Here is a 26,209-nt window from a genome sequence, read left to right as displayed (position 1 = left end):
GTGTTGGGAGATTGGAGAAGTATTAAAGAGGTGGAAGAAGAAGAATTTGCAAGACCTTTTTGCATATAACAAATGACTCAGTTTTCTGGCTTGAACAGTGGATGATTATATTAAGAGATGATCAGAGAATAAAGTTTCCATTAAGACTGCATTTCTGTATTTTTATTTCTGGAGTTTTTTAGGTGGTTGAGACTGACAAATGCTGTGAGCAAATACACTGAGGAAGGGAAAATGGTCTAATTTCCATTGGTGTAGGGAAGCCATGAGTAGAGTCCTTTGGATATAATCAAAAATCAGCTACCTGTTGAGCAGCAGATTGGTAAATTAGCTTTAATGTCTAGGGCAGAGGATATAAAAAGCCCCATTGTGTTTTAATGTTTAAACAAGCTGCCAGGGAAGGTAGCCAGGCTTACGATACCAAGTGAAGGATGTCTCAGACTTTGTCTTACATGGGTAATCAAGACTAAAGGGCAGTGTAAATAGTTCACTGACAGTTGTCAGAAGAGATATCACATATCCTAGACTATGCCCAGGTAATCCAGTGCTAGCTACCAGAGTTATTGATGGTGAAGTTCAAAATTTGTCATGCAAAAAATGGGCTTTTCCCTTTTCCCTTCTGTTAACAGGAAAATAATTTAAAATGTTCTTAGCTTACATGGAAGAATGTCTCGGTATCTGTTCTTATCTCTGTTCTGTAGCTCATTCCCAGAATTGAAGTCATCAGGCATAGTCATTTGTTCTAACTCCTTCAAATATTAAAAAAGCCATGTATTTACTATTTCAAAAGAATGAAAATCTCCCTTTGTTAAGCATTATCCTTAAACTCCATATGGTATAACCTGTTACTCAATGGTATATAATAAACCAGAGAAAATAGAATCTCATCCAATAAAGACTGCATACAATATCCCAAGTTAAGAGAATAAGTCAATGAGCCACTTGATTAAAAAATGTTAAATTTTCAAGATAAGTTTCCCCTTGAACACTATTGTTTACTCTTTCATGAAAAATGAAATAGAATGCATAATTCTTAGTTTCTAATCATACCATTATCATGCTATAAACAAAACAACTATAACAGAAATATTTCAACAAAAAGCTACAAGGAGGCTTACAATTTACTTCTTGAAAAAAATTATAGCTGGGTTACTGCCAAAAGAATTATCTTTGTTTCAAAAGAAATTCTTTAACAAGTGTTAATTCACAAAAATTTACTAACCAGCTAGTTCTAGATACTGTAATACAAAGACAAAATAAATCACTTTCCCATCCTTAAGCAGTTAATGGAGAGTCTTTAATCAAATATCATGTGACTTACAGAAACAGTAATATTAGTGATAGTGTCTACTTGTGTCTGAAGATACATAAAGAAAACACCAAGAAAGTGAGCAACAGTTAACTTGGGTCTTAGTGACTATGTGAAATGTAATGTGTGTGGAAGGCGAAGCAAAGGATGGTCCTAAGAAGGTACTTGCCTAGGTGTCGAGCAGTAGGGTACTACAGCCAGTTTCTACTTCTAAAAGCCAATTCTAAAACTAACCCAGAAAAAAGTCTTTTAAGAAAAAACAGAAAAAAGTCACACAAAGGTAGTGAAGATTAGTCTTACTATATGCTAAAGCTTAGAAGTGTGGAACCAGTGCCTAAATCATAGTCAGTTTTTAAAAGTCTAAGATAAAATGCCATCATTCATTACCAAAAAATAAAATAAAATTCATACAGTCTTAAGACAAACTCACAGATATACAATAGTGGTTTCTTCTAAAAGCCTTAAGTCAAGTTAAATGCTAACTGGATACTGAATGAAAAATTAAAATACTATAAAAAGATTTTATTTGTGCCAGAAAGTATAAAATAATTATTACTTTCTTAGACTGAAGTGAATATTACTAAAAAAAAAAATGGATATAATGTAAAAATCCAAAGGTCCTTGGATCACTGAATTTCACTACTAAAAGTTAGTTATTCCTTCATGGTAAATAGGTTCATATGCATGTGCTCACATCTATGTGTCTAAGCATATATATATATATATATATATATATATATCCACATTTACATATATATACACACATACACATATGTATGTATGTGTATATGTATATCACAAAAGAAATATTTTTATTATATGAAGAGTAATTAATATAAAAAATAATAAGCAAAAATATGAGTAAAAACGGCATGTTAATATACAATAATTTTGTACATTATAATAAAGAAATGAGAAATCATCAACAAAACTCATGATCAACAAATGTCAAAATCTGACAGCACAAAATACTATCTTTCTAGAAATGTGTTCTTTAAAAAGACAGATATAAAAAAAAGCATATGAAGAATGATTGCTGTTTAAAAAGCAGAGAGTAGAACAAGTTAAATTTCCCAGAACTATTTAAAAAAAAATGAAGATATCTGACATGCGATTAACTCAAAGATAAAGCTGTACAGAGTGGTAATATGAGTGAAAATTGTGTGTTATAGAGAAGTTTCTTTAACAGAGTAGACTTGTGAATAAAGAACATGTCAATACTTCTTTAAATCTACAATAACAAGCCTAACAGTAAAGGGGGGCCCAGGGAGAAATGGGAAGAAAAGATAGCAGAGTATCCATATATTTTATTGCCTTTTATGCTATTTGATTATTTTTTATCATGTGCATTATTTTAAAAATAAGTATTTTAAAATACAAGCAATATACTAAGTAAAAAAAGAAGAGGAAGAAGAGGAAGAGGAACAGAAAGAGGAAGAAGAAGGAGGAGAAGAAAAGGAAAGAAAATTTCTAGTTGTGGCAGAAAAAAGAAATTAAACTTTTCTTTAGACCAACATATTTACCAAAAACTCACGGATGATATCAAGTTCTTCTTTTTTCTGAAGCATTTTCAAACAATCCCTCATGGCAGATCGTGAAGAATTGTTGAATACTAATGGTTGAATCTGAGCCAACTGAGTTAGCTCCTTCTCAGAGAAAGGTGTTTCAGTGTCTGAGAAACACAAAAGTCCACATTTGTAAGTTCTAAGTAGACAATAGACATTTGAAGGGTCTTTTATATTTCTTAGACTCTTTTCCTCTTTAAACACAAAGATTTAAACTTTAACAGAAATTTATTTTTCCATAAGAGTCTGTTACATTTGAATAGACTACCATTTTCAAAAAAAAAAATGCTATGTACTCTGAAGTTATAAAAATCTGTCATTTGTAGACAAGACCCATTCAGAGTTATTAGACATAAAGTAGACTAAAGCATATTCGGTCTTATACTATGAACATGTTGCATGGATTGACAACTACACCAAGGCAAAAATGCTTAATTAACATTGTGGATTTTAAAAAAGACAAAGTTTTTTGTCCTCCATGGAATCAAGCATTTTGAAGCCTCTAGAGTCTATATGAGAGGGCATGAAGATTCCAACAAATGTCTCACTCTACACTACATGTATAGACCAAACAACATGAAACACATCGAAAGACAGAGAGGGCCTAAGTATATAACTAATAAGACAGAATAAGGGATATATACCAACACGCAATAATAGAAGAATGTGTTCTTTATCAAAGAGCACATATGGAATCCATCATTTTACAATGACCTTTTGGTCACATGGTCAGTATAAGTTCCAAGTATCTGATACTTTATAAATATCATCTGTAGATCAAAAAAATACAGTAAGTCTAGAAGTTTATAATAAAATATACTTTACAATTTTTACAATTTTAAGGTAAAATATTGAAGTTCTCAAAATCTCTTTCTAAAGAAAACAATGTGAATGGAAAATAAGTTACTAAAATCAACTTACTACTAATAAAAAAGATATAAAATCAATTAAACTAAAGAAGAAGATGGCCATTCCCAAGAACCTGAACGTCCTTGCGTAGCTGATGTTATACTGAAACACCACGGGATATCTTTAGAAGCCTTTTTGAGTGGCAGAGGGAAGAGGCTATTGAGTGGATAGACAGCCAAAGAAATTGTTCTACAATTCTTTATAAACTTCTGTAACAACAGTATGAGAGGCAGCATAAGCAGACCATGAGAGGAGATACCCAAAGAGGAGGCTATTTTGATCTTCTTTGAACCAGGACAAAAACAAACAAAAATATAAAAGCCTTAGAGATTCTAGTTGTGTAATATACCAAAGCCATTTGGTAAATTTGACAGATGCAGAAAAAAGCATTTAGTAAAACTCAACATCCTTTCATGATAAAACAGAATATTTAAATCCCAATAAATTAAAAATTTAAGGCATGTAACTTAACACAATAAACGATATACATTATAACCCACAGCAAATATATTGAATGAAGGAAAGCTAAACATTTTTACTCAGAAAGCGTGAGTTGAACTAATGCCCACTTTTATACTATTATTCAACAGAGGATTGGCAATCTTACCCAGTGAAAAATGACAAAAAGGAAGAAGGAAGTAAGAGATTACTCATTAGTAGATGGCATGTTTTTATATGTAAAAAGTATTAATTTTCCTCTGAAAACAAAACTTGCTAGAATGGATGAATTTGCTATATTTACAAGATACAAAACCAACAGGCAAAGCCAATGTAATTTTATAGAAAAATAACAAACTTGTTGATCAAGAAATCAATAAAAAAGCCAATTCAAGTCAGCTAAAACAAAATATCTAGTATATAGTGATATACTAATTGAAGGAAGCTGGATGATCTCTACAATAAAAATTACAAAATCTTGATAAAGAAAAATGAACAGGTCATTGAAAAGTGAAAAGACCTCCTATATCCATGGATTGGACAAGCCAAGATTGCTAAACTATCCATGCCAAACAAAACAATTTACAGAGTTAATGTAATACCTACCAAAGTCCCAATGGCTTTCTTCACACAAAAATTGGGAAAAAAAAGGTAACATTCACATGGAAGCAGTTAATGAGGCCTAGTAGCTACTCAATCTTGAATAAAAGAAAGCAGTAAAAATTTGAATACATAATAAGATATTATGATATTACAAGGATATAGTAACCAAAACAATGATGCTACCACAAAAATGCGTACATGCCAATGAAACAGAATCACAGAAGTAAAACCATAACATCTATAGAAAAATAATTCTCAAGAATGAATTCCCTCTCCCCACTATTGGGCATTTCATCTAAGGTCCTTCCCTTTGAGTCCTGAGAGTCTCTCACCCCCCTAACCCCCCACCCCTGTTCTCTAGTACTTTCTAGAGTCCCCCTCCTCCTCCCACCAAGTTGCATATTTCCATTCATTCTGCTGGCCCTCAGGGCTTCTCTCCTGCCTCCCTACCCCATACCCGATCATGTTCCCTTTTTCCCTTCCCCCTCCCTTCTCCCACCCAGGTCCCTCCCTCCCTCTGCCTCCTGTGATTGTTCTCTTCTCCTTCCCAAGTGGGACTGAAGCATCCTCACTTGGGCCCTTCTGCTTGTTAACCCTTCTTTAGTTCTGTGGATTATATCCTAGGTATTCTGTACTTTTTGTAATAAAAAAATTCTAATATCCACTTATTACTGACAGGGCATCAAGTAGAGGAATGGGGTTGCTGTCCCACAGTCAGAAAATCTGACCCAGAATTGCTTCTGTTTAAAAGAACTGCAATGGAAAAACAGAGAAGAGACTGAGGGAAAGGAAGTCCAGGGACCAGCATAACTTGGGAGTCATCTCAAGGGAACACTATTACTGATGCTATGATGGTGTGCTTACAGACAGGAGCCTAGCATGGCTGTCCTTCAAGAGGCCCAACAAGCAGCTGACTGAGACCAGACCGACACAGATACTTACATCCAATCAATGGACTGAAGTCCAGGACCCTTGTAGTTGAATTAGGGAAAGGCTGGAAGATGAGGAGGAGGGTGACCCCATAGGGCGATCAGCAGTCTCAACTAACTCAGACCCCTGAAATCTCTCAGACACTGAGCTGCCAACCAGGCAGCAAACATGAGCTGGTCTGAGAGCTCCTGACACACATACAGCAGAGGACTACCTATCTGGAGATAGGGACACATATACAGCAGGTAGCTTATCTGGAGATAGGGACACATATACAGCAGAAGACTGCCTAGTGGGAGAAGAGGAGCCTAACCCTAGAGAAATTTGAGGCCCCAGGGAGTGGGGAGGCCTGGCAGGGGTTGATAGGACATCCTTCCTCTTGGAGACATGGGGGAGGAGGAATGGGATGAGAAACTGTGGGAGGGCAGACCAGGAGGGGAACAATGACTGGGCTGTAAAAAAATAAAAGTAATTTTAAAAATTAAAAAAAAAAAATTCTTAAGGAAAAGGTCAAAGTAGACACTGGAAAATAGTAGCTTCTTTAAGGTATAGTGCTGGGAATATACACAAAAATAGAAGCTGGACCCCATCTTCCACTGTCTGAAAAAATCCAAAGGGACCAAATGCTTAAATGTCTGACATTAAATTACAAAACTATTTGTTTCAAGAAAACATAGACGTGTTTCAAGAAATTCAGATAGACAACAATGTTAAAAGTTGAGATCCATATACAAAAAGGAAAACCTGGTACTTGTTCTTCTAAATCTGGGTTACCTTGTTTAATGGAACATTTTCAGTTCCACACAATTTTTCCTATAAATTAAATAACTTTTAAAAATTCATACCTGAGTAGTTTTTCATTGCATATTTGTATCACATTTGTGTTATATATTCATCTGTTGATGGACACATCTATACTGATTCTACTTACTTAATATTGAGAATAGAGCATCCATAAACATGGATAAATATCTCTTGTGTAGAATCCTTAGAATATAGACTAAGAAGTGGTCTAGCTAGTTCATATGGTAGTGATATTTTTAGTTTTTGATAAACTGTAGATCTGTGAAGTAGCTGTCCCAGGGTACACTCCCACCAAGAATGAACAAGGATTCCTCTTTCCACACCTTGCCAGCATTTCCTTTGTGATGATAGCCATTCTTATAAGGGGAGAGATGGGATCTCAAAATGGACTTGTGTTTCCCTGATGGCTAAGGATGCTGAACACTTTAAAACACACACACACACACACACACACACACACACACACACACACACTTTACATAGTCTCAATGCTAACAGCTTGTCTGAAGTGCAGCTGGCAATGATTTTTTCCCCCACTCGGGAGGTCATCACTTCATTCTGGACCCCTTTGTACACAGAGGTTCTTATTTCATTTAAGCACATTTGTGAATTCTTGAGTCTATTTTCTGGGCTAATAGGGTTCTGTTCTCAAATTCCAATCTATTAGTACTCTACTAGCATCAGCTTTTCAGGTTTTAAGTTGAGGTATTTAATACACTTTAATCTTACTTTTGTTCAGGACAAGAGATAACAGACCTAATTTTATTCTTTATAGGTAGTTACCCAGTTTCGCACAGCATCATTTTGGGGTCTTATTTAAAAAAGTTGTGGTCTTTTATGTCTTTTAGTATTTGTTTCATGAAATTGGGGACCCCATGATTTGGTGCATGAGTATTTACTATGGATATGTCTTCATATAATAATTATATAAACTGAACAATAATGTTGGTAAAATAGTACTTAGCATTATTCTAGAATTATTTCTTGCTCAAAGTGGAGGCTCTTAGCAAAGGTATCCACACTTTTCCTTCTCGTTCAGTAGTGTTCACTAGCTAGTGTAGTAAGTACAGAAAATCACATAAGAGGCAGATAAAGAGGGAAGGTAGAAAAACCTGAGACTACCCAGTGACTTAAGTATTTACACTAGAAAAGTTACTAATACATACAAGGTAGCACTAGAGAGACTGCTTGCTGTTGAGAGCACTTACTGCTCTTGCAGAGGACCTGAGTTTTGTTCCCGGCACTCACATCAGGTTACTCACAACTGCTATAACTCCAACTCTAGGGATCTGATGCCCTCTTCTGAACTTTGCCGAAACCTATAGTCATATATACATCTAATTTTGTGAAAAATAACAAACTTTTTTTAAAAAAAATATATGTGCAATCAGGCACAGGAGTGAAACCTTTAATCTCAGCACTGAGGAGGCAGAGTCAGGCAGATCCCTGAGTTGAAGCCAACCAGTACAACATAGTGAGACCCTGTCTCAAAAAAAGGCCTCAAAATGTATATGTGTGTGCATATGTGTATATATGTATACTCGTGTATACATGGGTACACACATATACATATCCTGGAATTAATGACTTCAAGAAAGTCATTAAAAACTACAAGGGCAGCTGGGCAGTAGTGGCACATGCCTTTAATCCCAGCACTTGGGAAGCAGAGACAGGTGGATTTCTGAGTTCAAGGCCAGCCTGGTCTACAGAGTGAGCTCCAGGACAGCCAGAGCTACACAGAGAAACTCTGTCTCGAAAAACCAAAAAAAGAAAAAGAAAAAAAAAACTACAAGGATAATTTACAAATCAGTCCTATTTTTACAGTCTGAGAATGAATGGTCTGTGTTAAAATATTTTCACGGGTCCCATTATAATAGCACCAAAACATATCTATTTAACATACAGACCTAAAATAAATGTATAAAATCAGTATAATACAATTTCAGAACAACCAAATATTGATGAAAGAAATCAATGCAGATATAAAAAGATTTAGAAATAAGTCTATTGGGGAAATAATTATTGAAGTGAAGGTAGCAGTGTCACCAGGGACTCTTCATACACAACCAATAGGTAAAAGGAAATTATTATAGTGCCTGGAAAGACAGATTATCATTATCAAGAGGAAATGGGAATGCCTTTATCCAACAAGGATAAGGAGGAGTATGGCTGAAATGCCAGGAACCCTCTAGGGAATGACTAAGAAAATTGAAGGCAAAAGAAAACCATAGCCATCCCATTTAAGCAGAACTGATAATTGCTTGGATATTATGGAATGAATGCTGCAGTCATTTTATTAGACCAAATGCACATGCATGCACATGTGTACATGTAATGGATGCTTCAACAGATAGTATCTTATGTGCAATTGAGAACTCACTCTGAAGGATGAGGTCACCCACCAATCTCAAAAATATTAATCCAGAATTGCTCCTGTCAAAAGGAAATGCAGAGACAAAGAGTGGAACATACTGAAGGAAAGGCCATCCAGAGACTACCCCACCTAAGGATCCATCCCATCTGCAGACACCAAACCCAGATGCTATTGCTGATGTCAAGAAGCGCTTGCTGACAGGAGCCAGGTATAGCTATCCCCTGAGAAGCTATTCCAGAGCCTGACCAACACAGATGTGGATGCACACAGCCAACCATTGGACTAAGCACAGGAACCCCAAAGGAGGAGTTAGGGGAAGAACTGAAGGAGCTTAAAGGGTTAGTAACCCCACAGGAAGAACAACAATATAAACCAAACAGAACCCCCAGAGCTCCCAGAGACTAAACCATCAACCAAAGAGTACACATGGAAGGTCCCATAGCTCCAGGTGCATATGTAGCAGAGAATTGCCTTATCTGCCATCAATGGGAGGGGAGCCCCTTGGTCCTGTGGAGGCCCAATGATCCAGAGTAGGGGAATGCTAAGGTGGTGAGGCAGGAGGGGTGGGGGGGGAGCACTGTCATAGAAGCAGGGGGAAAAGGGGAGGAGATAAGAAGGCTTAACTGGCAAAATAACCAATGAAATAATTTTTAAAATGGAAATTCTTGAATATACATGCCGTCAAAGTCAACCCAGACAAAGCTGGGTGGCAGGCTCAGGATCCAGTCTGACACCTTCTCAAATGCTTCTAAAATGCCTCAGAGAGCTTAAGGCTCAGAGGTGCAAAAAAATGTATCCTTAACTGATCTGTGCACCTTGCACAAGCCATACAAATACATTCATATTAATAAAAATGGTTGTAAAATTTATATTGAAGAATAAAACAAAACAAAAAAAGAATGAAACAATCAAGATGCAGCTCTGACAAAATTCCCCCTCAGGGATGGATGCTGAGATGACCTGCTGCTCCAGCTCCCTGCCCAATTCTGCCTCGCTTGATGCTGCTTCCAGAGACTACATTCCAGAACAACTTCAAGAACAGATGCTAATTCCCAATGAACTCGGTTCAATCAATCTTTCAGACAGATCCAGTCAGAACTTCAGCCAAGCCTTGAACTTTCTAAGCATACCGAGACAAGACAACAGATGCTAAAAGCTAGATTTCTTTCTTTCTTTTTTATTAGGTGTTTTCTTTATTTACAATATCTCCTTTCTCAGGTTCCCCTCCAAATAAAATAAAATAAGGTAAAATAAAATAAAACAAAAACTAAAACAAACCCCTGTTCCCTTCCCCCTCCCCCTGCTCACCACCCCACCCCCTCCCGCTCACTGGCCCTGGCATTCCTCTACACTGGGGCATAGAACCTTCACAGGGCCATCAGCCTCTCTTCCCATTGATGACCAACTTGGCCATCCTCGGCTATACATATGCTGCTGGAGCTATTAGTCCCACCATGTGAACTCTTTGGTTGGTGTTTTAGTCCCTGGGAGTTCCGAGGGTACTAGTTAGTTCATATTGTTGTTCGTCCTAAGGGGCTGCAAACCTTTCAGTTCCTTGGGTCCTTTCTCTAACTCCTTCATTGGGGACCGTGTACTCAGTCCAATGGATGGCTGTGAGCCTCTCTCTACTTCTGTATTAGTTGGCTACTGTCAGAGCCTCTCAGGAGACAGCTATATCAGGCTTCAGTCATCCAGAACTTGCTGGCACCCACAATAGTGTCTAGATTTGATAACTGAATATGGGAAGGATTCCCAGGTGGAGTAGTTAGTCTCTACAACTCCTTCCATGGGTATTTTGTTCCCTCTTTTAAGAAGGAACGAAGTATACACACTTTGGTCTTCCTTCTTCTTGAGTTTCTTATGGTTTGTGGTTTGTACTTTGTGTATTCCTATCTTCTAGGCTAATATCCACTGGAAATCAGTTTGGCGTTTCCTCCGGAAATTGGACATAGTACTACCAGAGGACCCAGCTATACCATTCCTGGGCATAAACCCAGAAGATGCTCCAACATGTTCATAGCAGCCTTATTTATAATAGCCAGAAACTGGAAACAACCCAGATGTCCCTCAACAGAGGAATGGATACAGAAAATGTGGTACATCTACACAATGGAGAACTACTCAGCTACTAAAAACAATGAATTTATGAAATTCTTGGGGAAATGGGTGGACCTGGAGAATATCACCCTGAGTGAGGTAACCCAATCACAAAAGAACATACATGGTAAAGCTAGATTTCTTAAGTCTAACCAATTTTTCCAATTTTCCTACCCTTTCCCACCCCTTAAAAAGATTCATCTTCCCAATTCAGCAGGAAGAAGCTATGGAGATTCATCATCCCAATTCCTTGGGTTTGGGTGTCTGGTTATAGATATTTTATAAATTATAGATAGGCTGTCATTTTAAGGGATAATTTGGAAATGGTCATAATTTTGGACAGGGAGGAAACTAAATAGAGAGCATAGACATTATTGAGGGCATATTTAGCACAAATAAATATAATAAGTATGAGACTTTCTCCCTCTTCAATATGAATATATGATAAAAATAGATTACCTTTCTCTTTTATAAGATAATAAAGGGAATGCAAGTTAGATGATATAAAGAACGTACAATTATTTCCTCTTCTGGGCAAAGAATATAAATGCACTGTATATAACTGAAAATTATTTCATCCCTAACACATGCTTATCAGGATGGACTCAACACATTTGGTATTTTAAAACAAAAAGTCTGTTCATTACAGTTTATACAATTATTTCACTGTTATTGAATTCTTAATTTCCTAATTTATAATTAGATTAAAATACTTTTTCATATTTCTCTTCTGTAATGTGCCTGTCAATATCTATTGGCTGTCCTCTACTTGTTAATGTATAATTCTTCATATTTTGATGACATTAATTCTTTGTCATTAAGGCTTCTAATAGCCAACTCTTGATAGAGTCTAATCTTAGTCCTACACTGAAACTGAGAAAGCAGGTACTTAGAAATAAAATATTTCTCTCAAGAACCCCTTGATATGTTGAGAATCAGCCATGAAAGTCGTTGGTGGAAAGAAACAAATTTCATGCCCCACAAACATGAGCTGTCACTTAAGAGTTCATAGTAAAGCAAAAAAAAGTCATTATGTCTGAATGTGGCAGAACTAATAAGAACAGCCCCAGATATAGAGGATGTAAAAGTGTATGCTTTTTCTAAGGTTCACAATATCACCCCTTTCTTTTTAAAACTTCTGGATACCTTATTTTTATTCTGGATAGCTTGTGCTTAAATTAGGCACTAAACTGAGTTTGTGGGCTTATACTGTTGTTACAGAAGTACAAATCTGAGTAACACCTTCATTTTTCAAATTCAATCTAAGAGTATTCCTGAAGCTTCAGCCCCAATGATAATTATCACAATATCTATATATCCAACAAGAAATCAATAATATAGATTATGGTATAGTCATACAATGGGGTATTATTATTTTTCAAGGCTGAAAAAACTGATATGCAAAGTTATTTGTTTTGGAAACAATGTTTATAAAGGGATTTATTCATATTTTACAGACATACTTATATTAAAGTTCTACTTTTTCTTAAGATATAAAAAGCTATTTGTAATATCACTCATGTCCTAATTATATATACAAGTTGCTAAACTGACTAAATTATCCTTTTGCTGAACTCTCAGACAGCAGAGATCAGGGCAACTGAAGGATCTGGAGTCTAAGACAGAGTCCTCTAAAGAGTGTCAGGAATTGGAACACTATCTCTTATACTAGCTAGTGGGAAAGAGAGAAACCAAGAGCTGCCCACATGGGAAAGAAGCACTCAGACACAAGCAGTGCATTGACAACTATGATATGGGCCAGTTGACAATCCAGAATCCTAAGTAGGCAAGAGCACAGTCGGACTCAATGTCCCAGGTATCTAACAGGTACTCATTAGAAGACCTGGGAATACACGAGGGAATGGAAAGAACCATTTCCCAAGTAGTATATATAGGCTTGGAAGAGGGGAGTTATTACCATCATGGAAAATGCATAATGCCTGAGTAGTATTTAGCTCCACAAAACCAAAGTCTTAACTAATAATAGACAGAATTACAGCAAATATTATTGTAGGAAGTTGAAGACCAACTGCAGGTAGGAAAAGAGAGTCCAACTAAGACTGTATTCCAAGTGGATGGAAAAGAAACAGTTACAATGGGCCAACACTGTTACAAATCTATCACTGAATGGAGACAAGAAACCCTCTCTCTCAGGAGAATTATCAAAGATCTATGAGAGAAATAGGGGTGGGTGGGAGGAAATAAAATAGATTGAAGGGTAGAAATTAATCTCATAAATATGAAGTGCTAGTATATTTATTTTTAAAGTATGTATGTATAGGTCATGAAACGGGAACAGAGAAGAAGATATCTTGAGAGGTAGATGAGGTAACGGAATAGATACAGCTTGAAAGCAGAACCTGTACTATTAGTGAAGGAGGAAGGGAGATCAGCAAAGGGGGTTCAAGGGAAGTGGGGAAGACAATGAGGAGGTGTCATGGGTTGGCCCAATGCTGCTTATACTCTGATGTTAATTCTGCTTCCTCAGGAGGGGATGACCTCTACAAGCGGTCCATCATGTACTCAGGTGAGCTCTTGTGAGCCTTCTCCCTGCTCTAACTGGTCAATAAAGGCTAGAGCGGTGGAGAGGAAAGATGGGACTGGAGGTTTGAGAGTGGAGACAGGTAGATGGGGAGAGGAGGACGAGAGAGTAAGGAGAGAGGACTGAGGAGGAGGAAGATGCAGTGGACCAGAACCACGTGGCCAGGAGAAACCACAAATAGCAAGGGGACTCACAGCTGGGGAATAAGTTAGGTCTGCCCAGTCTAGGCAGATAGCTTATAATTATAATAACTGGATTATATGCCTTTTATATATGCTTACTGGGGTTGGAAATTCCAGCCACAAGGAAGATGATGTAAAAGCAAGAAAATGCCTTAATAAAATCCATTATTTTAAATACTAACTTTAAAAAAATTAATTGAAAATAAAAACTTAACATAAGAAAAAGTATTTGTAAATAAAGAAAATACCTAATAAAAAAGAAAAAGAATATGTAAGTCCTTAATTTATTTTCACATTTGAACATTTTTCCATCTCTTTTCATTTCTTATTAAAAATATCTTTGTGCATACCCTTTGAGAGCCTACTAGTACCAGAAAGCACTGGGGAGACAGACTTTGACGGCCCAGCAGACTCTGTGTCCACACTGCTCCACCTGTTTCTGTAGGACAGGTCATCGACATCCCACATCTCCTCATCATTGTCACTAGAAGAAAAACATTCACAGGATTTAGAAAAAATATATACCACATACATTTAGAGAAGAATGTCTAATAACCTCCAGGGTAACTGTAAACACCTGATCACAAACTGTGTATCCTCCTGCACTGGGTTTGAGAACCCTGTGACCAGTCCACCTGTTCATCCTCTCTTCTCCCTTAGCTAGGGAACAGAAAGTAATGGTGCAACTGGGACTCTGTAGACCAAGTTAGAAGCCACTGCTCTGTCCTTAGACAACTCCCATCATCCATCAGTTAGTTCACTGCAACCACTCCCCTTGTGTAGTCTGTATGTAATTACCTTCCTTCCTGAAAAGCAGTCCCCACTCCTAGAAGGTACAAACCAGGATTTACTTTTTGGAAAACAAATAGATTATCAACTTCCTCATCACTCCATACCTGCTCCCTGCTCAAAATTAATCCAACTATGACTTTTCTGTTTTTCAGTAACTCATTATCTACATTTTCTCTCATATCCTAAATTCAATTCTCCATCTGTCAAGCTGGCAACTGTTAACAAGTTTTTAAAGCTGACTGTACTCACTTCTTGTTCCCTCTCTGACTTCTCACTACTTAGCTGACTTAGTCTATGGACTTGGCCCCTGCACTTTCATTTGCAATCTCACTTAGCAAATCTTCCTCTTATGATGTCTGGACTTAATTCTCAATGTCTAGGAAAAATTCTTCCTAAAATTAACTGATTGCAAGGCCATACAGAAAAGACTCTTCATTGCACACAATATTGCAGCTGCTTATTTTCACCATCATTACAGATCTTTTACATGTACTTTATGCTTTAATCATGTCTTTTTCTTTGGTTCTGTAGGAATATTTTAGTTTGGTTTATATTTTTACTATTTCCTCTTCATTTTTTGGAACCACTATAAACATAGTGATATACATTTCCTACTATTCTAAAACATTCTCACTTCTCCTTCAGTAACTTTCAAGGTAGGGGATGGCAGAAAGTATAGAATGGAATACTATAGAACCTGGATTCTAACTGTGCTTCATTTTAATTTTAATTTTAATTTTACTAGACCAAAAATAGATAGAGTTAGATCCACACATCCTGAGTTCTTTCACTCCAGTGCACACTGTATCTTTAGTTTTAATTCTCTTCTTCTTCAGCTTTCTGTCATCCCAACTCATATACATCATTTCATCCTTGACACACTCTCCTGACATTAGTAAGATACCTTCACAAGCCCTTACTTTTCTCAAGCATCTCTCACGCCTGAAATTTTCTCTCCTCTTTTCACCAGCTAGGTTCTATTTACTTAAATTCTAAACCCAGAATTATCTCTTTTTCAAAAAAGCTTATGAGGGACTGGAGAGACAGCTCAGCAGTTAAAAGTGCTTAGTGCTCTTGTAGAGGAGCTAAGTTTACTTCCTAGTACCCACAACCACCTGCAATTCCAACTCCAGAGGATCCAACACCTATGTCTCCATGGACACTTGCACACACATGCACAGATACACATAATTAAAAATAAACTACATATTTTTTAAAGTTTGTGGAACACTTCTTTCTATAAATAGTTATAAACTTTCCATAGCACAGTCTTTGCATTTTTAATATATAATATTCACTGTGCAACCATTTGTCTTTTTATATCTGTTTGACTAAGCTATGATCTGAATGGCAAATAAATATATATATAGAGAGAGCTCAACAGGCAATAGGGTCTCAAAATACCTTGGAATCACCATTATATTTTTGTTCCTTTAATAAACTTGTGAATGTGATACACAGACACACACATGTAAAAGTATTATTATAGAGTAGTATTCCAGTGAGTATAGCTAATGTTATTGGTAAATTTCTATGGAAACACAGTCTAATCAAACAGGTTTTGATTTAATATATAGTACCTAAAATTGGACATTTGATAAGAAGTTTTATAAAACTCTTGTCCTTTTGTTTTGAAATGGAAATAAATTTACTTTCTGCTGGTTCTTTTTTTTCAGACACAGTACTAAGAATTCACCATTCTACTAGTACTATTAATTAGAAATAAAATTTTCTTTCCAAAAACAGATAAACTGTTTAAGGAATCCAAATGTGCACTCAGTGAAGTAGTTTTATGCTACTTCAACAACACTGTCTCCTCCCAGAGCTCCACACACATTTACAAAGAGCTTTGAATCTACTGAAATAACACAGATGCTACATCTTTTGAGAAATTACTTTTCTTGTTAATATCCTATCCTAAGAAAGATAACTCAGGTTTAGAAAGAACTTCATAATAAAAAACTAATCAGATATAAGGGTCACTGAGCACCATCTCCATTTAGAGGGCCAGGTGTGAAGAACATGAAGAGGGCAAACAGAAACTTCACAAATTAAACATATTGTTCTTACTTTTCTAAAGGCTCTGGGAAAACAAGCTCATACTTATTCGAGAATGACAGATGGTGGGAGGATTTTACATTCTCTGAATTCACTTTATTCCCAAAAACCTATAGGCACAAGAAAGAAGATAAATTATAGGCACAGCTTTAGTAAAATATAGCTAAAAGAAATATGACTGGGACAGTACAGTCTTATGAGTAATAAGATTTTTAATCATAAAATTAAAGTCATAATCACATAGTTAAGTGCCAAAAAGGACACTTGAAATATTTGACTTAACAAATATTTCCAAATTTTCCAAAATAGAGTGCAGAGTTCTATGTAAATACAGATAATATACTTGGAATCATCAGTTTATCTAGAGCCAATAAAAATTGGCTTTGTGTGGAAAATGTTGGTTATTACTATAAGCTAAAAAGAAATTTCTGTGAGTGCTTATGACATTCTATTTACTGTGAGTATGAAGTTCTTAGCACTACATTTATCTTTACTTTAGTACTTTCACAATCTAAATTCAGTAATTCTACATGTGTCTTCAATATGAAATCTTGCACTGCCTAAGGGAAAATGGTTGCTCTTCTTTCAGATACTTGCAACGTTCTGTATTATACCTGGATCACTGGTAGACAACACTGAATTTAATTAATTAGATCAAAATCACATTAAGACACTTTTCAAATCACACTTCAAAATCAATACAGTTACATTTTTAAAGAGGCAATTTATTCTAGCAGCTGGTAAGATGGCTCAGGGATTAAGAACACCTGTTGTTCTTTCAAAGGACCCAGGTTCAGTTCCCAGCACCCATCTGGCAGCTCACAACCATTTATAACTCCAGTTCTATTCTAGGGGATTCAACACCCTCTGGCATCCATTGATACAAAGCATTCACATTACATATATGTATATGTATATGTATATGTATATGTATATGTATATGTATATGTATATGTATTGTGTATGTATATACATATATATATTATATGTAGGGAAATTATTTATATACATAAAACAAAATAAATAAATCTTTAAAAATAATTTTGAAGATTTCACAGTCAAAATTCAGTAAACTATTCAGCAAACTATTCTATATGGCTATAATTCAAACTGAAGGCTCTATCATGTCTCTGGTTGAATGAACTGATATTTAACAAATAATACCAATAACAACAAGAAACACAATATAAAGACAACAGGTCTTTTGGAAATTGCTCAAAGAATCAAATTAGCAACAAATTGAAGAAAATGTTGAGTAATTTTTTTCTAGAAGCCTAAGTTGTTTTATTTTTTTGTTTTTGTTTTTGTTTGTACTATATACCCTTGCTGGGCAAAGTGCACACAGTTATATTAGGCGGCAAGATCTTTTCTCTGCTCCTGAGGAGCCATATAGCCATGGCCCAGCTACTGCACCTTCCTAGATCTCAGTTTCTTCATAGCTAAAATGAGAAATAGAAAAAAATTTAGCAATCTTCCAGTTCAAATTTGCAAGTCTATAAATAATACAATCCCCAAGAGATAACACCATATCCAAAAGGAAATCAGGTAGTTATAGTATCAAGTTGTCTTATAAAATGTAAGTTAAGTAAATTCTGGTAAAATTAGTTAATTTCCCCTTACATATTCCAGAAGCCATCCAGGAATGCTCTGAGATACTATTTAGAAGTGGAAAACATCAAAACTCTTCCTATGGTGCCATAAATCTTACAAAATAAACAAAAACTGAGTCACAAAATATATTCCAATTTATAAAGGAACATATTTCTAAGTTGAACATGGTGGTCCTTGCCTACAGTTCTAGTATATAAGAGATAGAAGCAGGAGAATCATGCATTCAGAGGCAGCCTATGCTACAGAAGGAGACACTGTTTACAAATAAAATGTACACAGAAACCGAATAAGGTTACATAAATCTAACTTTTAAAGTTAAATATTTTAAAACATCAAGAGTCTGAACAGAAGTACTCTGTATGAGTGACTAGAACTCATCCCAGAAACCACAGTTACTGAATGAGGATCCCAGTGCCAGGGCTGAGCTATTCCCTACAAGTTGTTATTCAGGGAAGTTCCTAAGACCTCGAAAATAATATAGGCAATTGCCACTGTGGTCAGTTGCTCACTACCAACTAGATGATGGTAAATCCTCTTGCTGAAGACACTAAATGTTCTGGTTGTAATACATACAGAAATCAAGCTCTAACTGAGATGGAAGCTACCTGCTGGCTATTCCTCATAGTGCTAAAAAAGTGTAATGGTGGGATGATGGGGGTGTCATTAATAATCTTGCTGAGGCACAAAAACTGCATGCTATACCTCTGACTAGTCAGGAAAGGTGTGTCTGTCCACTGGTTCAGTAGTGGTAAGTCTGTTCTGGGGGTAGCTAACCACTGTCTGATTAGAACTAAGATCTATTCCATGGGAGTAAATTCTATTTTCATAAATATGGTCAAAAGCCTGTGGCTGAAAATGTCCAAAATCCTAGTAGGAAAGCTACATCTACTGTTTTGATAAATGTATAAAATGTGTTCATCAAATTACCTTCTCAATAACTATGTCTATTCCCATATGTTAGTGTATCCCTATATGCTGTTGTGCTTGGTCAAGGAAGCTTCTTTTTGTAACGGGGGTAAAAACAACAGAGACTCATAATAGACCGAAGTGTTAAGAGTAAGTTACCTTTGAATGTTTAACCATAAATGGGAATTTACAGCACACTGTGACTTGGTTAACACTGTAGTAGACAAGGCATTAAGAATATAAGAGCTAGAAAATAGAGTAATGTAAAACACTGCCTCCTGGACCTGACATACACATGGCACTCTTGAACTCACAGCACCCATGACAACTTGCACAAGACTGGACACTCTGTATCCTGTCATGAGGGGAGGGGGTTATAACGAGACTCACTCTTCCCTGAGGAGTTTAGGAAGTTAACCTAAACGAGGGCCATGAGTTTCACAAGGTCTTACCACTCCAATGAGAATCTATAAGTAGTTAAATGGTTGCTAATACGGTGGCTTGAATGACAAATGCCCCCCATAGGTTCATGTATCTGAACACTTGGTCCCCAGTTAGTATTGCTTTTTGAGAAAGTTATGGAACTTTTGGGACTTGGAGTCTCCTGGAGGAAAGACACCATTGGTAGTGGACTTTGAGAGTATGACCTCATACCACTTTCAGTTTGTTTTCTCTGTGTGCAGTTGATAGTGATCTCTTGACTTCCTGCTGCCTTTACCACAATTATGGGTATATATCCTTTTGAAACTATACATCAAAATGAATTCCCTAAGTTGAATTTGACTATAATATTTTATTGCAGCAACAAAATAATAACTTATACAGCAATAGGGTGTTTCTGTGAAGAACCTGACAGAACCTTGTTGGTTTTTGGAAGAATGTGGACAACTTTGAAACTTTGTACTAGAAGAGCAGTTCAATGCTGTAAACAGAGATTAACAGGCTGTGTTAGTAGGAACCTGAAATACAGCGGCGCTAAGAGTAATGCAGAGGGTAAAGACCCAACTCAAGGTTTCAGAGAGGAAAAAACTATGTGAGAAACAGTGCTAAAGGACACTCCTATGATAATTGGGCAAAGAATCTAGCAGTCTTTTGCCCATGTCCCTGAGACCTTACCTAAGTCTAAATTTTAAAAGTAAAGGACTGATCAATTTGCCCAAGAAAAATTCAAGTCTGCATAACATCAAACCTATGGAATTGTTATCAGTGACTACTTTTATATATGTTTATAAAGAAAAAGAGCAAGTAGGCAGAGAAAAATACAAATGTACAGTTTGGAGAGGGGAAAGAAGCACAAAAAGCTACCCCAAGGCATGGAGTCGAAAAGAGACTGTAATTGCTAAGAGATGAGTGTTGTTTAGGAGACATCCATCTGCACCGAAACCATCAGAAGGGCACCTCAGAAAGATTCCACCCAGGTAAGCTTCCAACTTGTGAAAAAAGGCCTAGGGAGAGTATATGATCAAATGCATGTAGATGTCATAATGAAACACATAACTGTCAATAATTAATATGTGCTAATAAAAGGAAGCTCCTTGGGACATTCTGTGAAGTTGTTTACTTTCAAATCAATCATCTTTATTGAAGAAAAAAAATCATTGTGTGGACCAAAAGTCAAACATGACCCTAAGCTAGAGATTCCAAGCCAGATATGGTGATGACCTTGATGTGTCTACCATACATATAACAGAATCATGGACAAGACTCCAGGAGACTACAACCAAGCTACATAATTCTTTAAAGCATCACTCTTGCCAGTCTTAGGTAGAAATAGAAGTTCAGTCAGGGAGGTGTGAAGAGCTTGCTCAAGGCACAGACTTCTAGCTATACTTTCTAGGAGATGGAAGAGAGTACTGCAGCAGCATCTAAGTCCCCAAGCTCCAGTTGACTGGATATGAGAAAAAGAAAGTGCAACTGGGCATGCTACACACATGTGATCCCAGCTGAGAGAGAAGGATTACAGGAGAAACACAAGCTCTGCCCTCCTACAAGACCCTGTACAAAGCACCTATAACTCAAACATATACTTCCCATCCTGGCTGCATCCCTGAGCAGCTTCTAAAGAAATGGTGTATGCTAAGGATTACTTACAAGCTTGCCTTTCCATAATTTGAAGACATTATACCATATGGTTTTTAATCAATAAAAGCATCATCAGTATATCTAAGTGTTCTTTATACTTCATGAGATTTTTATTTTGTACCTGTTAGTAACACAAAATAGCATGAATGTCAAAACAGGTAAAATTTCTAGTCTAGCAATGAAAGAAGTTTCCTTTAGATTGGGAGAAACAAAACCTTCCAATCTTTTCGATTCCTATTTTGGTCATTTTTAATATCAGAGATATTATTACTATTATTATTATTATTATTATTATTATTATTTGGTTTTTCGAGACAGGGTTTCTCTGTATAGCTCTGGCTGCCCTAGAACTCACTCTGTAGACCAGGCTGGCCTCGAACTCAGAAATCCGCCTGCCTCTGCCTCCCAAGTGCTGGGATTAAAGGCGTGTGCCACCACTGCCCGGCTTGAGGTATTATTTTTAAATAAGAAGTAACTGTGGTAAGAAAAAGTAAATATATACTTATTCCTAAAAGAGCTGAGTCAATGGTCTAAGAACTAGCACAAGCCCAGCAGTGAGCAGGAAGCCTGACTCTTTTAGTTTTACCGATTTTGTAGATGTCTTTTTCTGACTTGATGAAGGCAAAGACTTCCGGAGATTCAGGTCATCTGAATCATCCTCATCTTCATCATTATCTCTTCCTGAACAAAAAGAAACAAAGACTTGGTCAAAAGAGAAACACTAACAGAAGGTGGTGAGAAAAGTCAAGCTATACGAGAGAAACTCACCTACTTTCAAATCATCTTATGTTTATCTTGTGTATTAATTTCTTCCCCCTGCTTTGAAAAACCAGCATCAAAGAGTATTTTGTTTCTTCGTATCATACTTATGAAGCTGGTTTCTAAGAATTCCTTTTTTCTTAATTGTGATATTATTTAGTAAAATATTCTTCAAGGAAATTTTAAGTATGAACAACTGATAGAACCTACACATTGAAAGCTATGAAATAAAATTATTTTGTATTTCAGAGTCCATAAAGCAGGAGGACTTTGTGAGTTGTGGGAAGCCTGTTTTATACAGTGAGTTCCAGGACAGCCAGGGATACACAGAGAAACACTTTCTTGAAAAACGAAACAAACAAACAAAAAGAAAAAAGAAAAAAAAGAAACTCAGAGTGGTAATTTTACATAAAATTAGTAACATTTATTTTTTTCCATGATTCCACAATTGCTGGTGGGTTTTACAGTTTAAGAGCATACTGTTGGTAAAGTCCTTATACCTGTCCTGGAAAATGATACGCAATAGGAAAAACATCCAGACACACTATGTCAAGCTTCCCAATCCTATTTACAATAAAAGCTATAATTATCAATATGTAGTCCATAGCATGTCTATACTGAAAGGAGAAAGCTGAGAATAATCCATGTGCTAAGTAAATCACCAAGAGAAAGGAAGTGGCCATCTGTTCTGTCTGAATGTGAAGGGACCAGAAGGACTTCTAGAGCTGGAGCTGCAAAGTCAGGACTGAGCTGTCCTCAGAGCCTCACTTGCACCTCTGAGGCAATCACTACAAAGGGCTCTGGAAAGACCAAGCAATCTTAAGAAAGAAGGAAAGGCTAAATCCATCATACTTCAAATTTCAAAGGACTTTACAAAGCTATTGCTGTGATAATCAAATAGTATGTTACTGCATTAAAGCATACACATGGGCTAACAGAACAAAATATATAGCACAGAAATAAATCCACATTTTGACTGTCAACTGATCTTTCTCACTTGGGCCAAGAAAAAAACAATAAAGAAAAAGGTAGTCTCTCATGCCTGGTATGGTACACTAGCCAGCCCCTCACAGAGAGACAGGCCAAAGACGCTAGAGGAGAAACTACTACTGCCAGTTTCCTAAACTGATACGATTTCTAACTATTTTGAATATGCATCCTATGTCCACAGTTAAGTCTAGCTCTCACCCCTCACTAAAGAAGCTTCTTATTGCAGCAGATAAAGGCTACTACAGAGATCAATGTATGGTCATTTGGTCACAACACTGAGAATAAGTGAGCTCAGGTCTTCCAGCTCCAGTTGGTAAAATACAACTATATACCTAAGGCTCAGAGAACATTATGGAAGAGGAAATTGAAAGAGCCAGATAATCAGAATAGCTTGTGCTAGATAGTGTCTTCTAGACATGAAAGTCAAGTCAGTATAGCTGCATCCATGAGATCTCAACAACATTTACGCCTAAATGAAACTGGCATCATGTCGGTCCCAGCCTTATATGAAAGATGATATTGCTGCTGAGAGGAGAGTCAGTCTTCTCCAGGGATGAGCTCTCTGACAGATTACCTAATCCCAAATGGTCATCCCTAAATACATGTACATAAAAACAAGACTAAATGTTTCAGTAAGTTGGTAGGTTGCATATGTCCTAAAGGATTTTTGGTCAACCTGACACAAGCTGGAATTATATGGGAAGAAGAACTCCAATTGAAAAAACTGCCTCTACTAGGTTGGCCTGTAGGGAAGTTTTTAAATTAATGACTGATATAGGATGCCCAGCCCATTCTGAGTGGTGCCAACCCTGGGCTGGTGGTTCTGGATTCTATAAAAAAGCAGGTTGAAAAAGCCAGGAGGAGCAAGCCAGTGAGCAGCACTCCTTCATAGCCTCTGCATCAGCTCCTGCCTCCAGTTTCCTGCCCTTTTTGTCCTGACTTCCTTTGATGATGATCAGTGATGTGGAAGTATAAGCCAAATAAACCCTTTCCTCCCCAAGGTGATTTGATCACAGTGTTTTATCACAGCACTAGTAACACTAACAAAAACAATGGCCATGGTGCTTTAGCACAGCAATAGAAGCCCTGGCTGAGACACGCGTGCACGTGCGTGTGTGTGTGTGTGTGTGTGTGTGTGTGTGTGTGTGTGTGTGTGTGTGAAAGGTCATGAACTTGAGAGGGAAGGCAGATGCAGGAAGAGTTGAAATTGGAAAAGGTAGGGGTAGAAATAATATATAGTGCTCATGAATGAAATTCTAAGAAGAAGAAATAAAAATCAACATTTTAAAAAGGCTAATCTCTTTCATAAGTGAGTTTAGGGATATTGAGATCCACATTCAGGAAAATAACACTGTATCCCTAACCCAAACTAAGAACAAATTGTCAAAATTTATAAATATAAATTTATATTATCTTAAAATGTAAGAACAGCCGGGCGGTGGTGGCGCACGCCTTTAATCCCAGCACTTGGGAGGCAGAGGCAGGTGGATTTCTGAGTTCGAGACTAGCCTGGTCTACAGAGTGAGTCCAGGACAGCCAGGGCTACACAGAGAAACCCTGTCTCGAAAAACCAAAAAAAAAAAAAAAAAAAAAAAAAAAAAAAAAAAAAAAAAAAAAAAAAAAAAAAAAAAAAAAAATGTAAGAACAAGACTATAAAATCACTAGGGCAAAAAAATTATTGAAACTGGTTTGAGTAATGAGTTTTTAATATGACACTGAAAATAAAAGTAACAGGTAAAAATAAGCAAGCAGCAAATTAAAGTACCTGCAAAGCAAAAGAAACAACAGACAGCAAGGAAACCTAGAGGATGAGGAGGTATTTAAAACATCTCTGAGAAGGGCTAATATCCAAAGTATGTGAGGAATTCAGACAACTCAAAAGGAAGAAAGACAACCTGATTCTAAAATGGGTAAAGGGCTAAACATTTATCCAAGGAAGAAATACAAATGTTGACCAGATGTATGTGAAGGTGTTCAATGTCAGTGGTCAGTAGGAAAATCAAAGTCAAAAGCACCTTGAGTATGACCACACACCTGTTAAGACTACTACTACCAGAAAGTCAGAAGAGAGCAAGTGCTGGCAAGGATGCTATAAAGCCTTCATTATATGCTGTTATCTATGAGGTTACAAATAGGAAAACATCTGTTATAGAAACAGTATGGTGTTTCCATGCAAAAGTTAGAACTATCAGAAAGTCTAGAAGTCCCACTGCTAGGTATGTGGTTCTCAAAATAAGTGAATTGAATATCTTAAAGAACACATGCGAGCTTCTCAGCCAGTGCCACACAACACCCAGAGGAAGCTCCACTCCCAGGCGCTCTGACACACCCAGGATCAGAGACCTTGGGCTCAAGCTCTGCAGCCAGTCCCACAACACCCAGAGGAAGCTCCACTCCCAGGCGCTCTGACACACCCAGGATCAGAGGTGAGCAGGAACCAACATCTGTCCCAACACTGGGAGTAACTGGGTCCAGCGGGACCAGGCACACGGGAACTCCACCAGCCCAGTGACTCCTGTTCCTTCTGGTCTGTCTGGGTTAGTTAGTGTTCTGAGCAGACCTTGGGCACAAGCTCTGCAGCCAGTCCCACAACTCACAGACAAAGCCATACTCCCAGGTGATTTAACAAGCCCAGGATCCCAGGATCCCAGAATCCCAGGATCACAGAGTCAGCTTGATTCTGAGGAGTTCTGACACAACCAGGATCACAGGAAGGACAGGCTCCAGTCAGATTTAGCAAGGGCAGGTAGCACTAGAGTTAACCAGATGTTGGGGGGCAAGCGTAAGAAAATAAACAACACAAACCAAGGTCACTTGCCATCATCAGAACCCAATTCTCCCACCATAGCAAGTCCTGGACACATCATTACACAGGAAACGCAAGATTCAGATAAAAAGTCACTTATCATGATGATGATACAGGACCTTAAGAAAGACATAAATAGCACCCTCAAAGAAACACAGGAGAACACAGGTAAAGAGCTAGAAGCTCTGAAAGAGGAAACACAAAAATCTCTCTTAAAGAACTACAGGAAAGCAAAATCAAACAGGTGAAGGAAATGAGCAAAACCATCCAGAACCTAAAATTGGAAATAGAAACAATAGAGAAATCAGAAAAAGAGACAACCCTGGAGATACAAAACCTAGGAATGACATCAGGAGCCATAGATGCAAGCATCACCAACAGAATGCCAGAGATAGAAGAGAAAATCTCAGGGGCAGAAGACACCTTAGAAAACATTGACACAACAGTCAAAGAAA

General features: G+C 37.1%; 1 protein-coding gene and 1 pseudogene across 5 annotated transcripts in view; one reads left to right on the top strand and one right to left on the bottom strand.

The window, feature by feature from the left end:
* Ptpn20 (protein tyrosine phosphatase non-receptor type 20) overlaps positions 1-26,209 on the bottom strand; it is a 66,938-nt gene that overhangs the window by 18,657 nt on the left and 22,072 nt on the right. For 3 of the 4 annotated variants that reach the window (XM_031361677.1, XM_031361678.1, XM_031361679.1), the window contains 5 exons: positions 21,786-21,880; positions 16,613-16,710; positions 14,101-14,234; positions 2,830-2,978; positions 656-746 (listed from right to left, as the gene is read on the bottom strand). In XM_031361677.1, coding sequence (XP_031217537.1) covers positions 656-746; positions 2,830-2,978; positions 14,101-14,234; positions 16,613-16,710; positions 21,786-21,880 — 567 coding nt within the window. The remainder of the gene's footprint in view (positions 1-655; positions 747-2,829; positions 2,979-14,100; positions 14,235-16,612; positions 16,711-21,785; positions 21,881-26,209) is intronic. The other variant, XM_031361680.1, reaches the window with a different exon arrangement.
* LOC116085118 overlaps positions 24,757-26,209 on the top strand; it is a 4,616-nt pseudogene continuing 3,163 nt past the window's right edge. Inside the window, exon 1 of the transcript XR_004116429.1 lies at positions 24,757-24,764. The product of XR_004116429.1 is annotated as a serine/threonine-protein phosphatase 2A 56 kDa regulatory subunit gamma isoform pseudogene (transcript). The remainder of the gene's footprint in view (positions 24,765-26,209) is intronic.

This window comes from Mastomys coucha, unplaced genomic scaffold (assembly GCF_008632895.1).
Source record: "Mastomys coucha isolate ucsf_1 unplaced genomic scaffold, UCSF_Mcou_1 pScaffold9, whole genome shotgun sequence".
Taxonomy (NCBI): Eukaryota; Metazoa; Chordata; class Mammalia; order Rodentia; family Muridae; genus Mastomys; species Mastomys coucha.
Note: the sequence above shows the minus strand (reverse complement) of the source record. Positions and strands in the feature narration are given on the sequence as shown.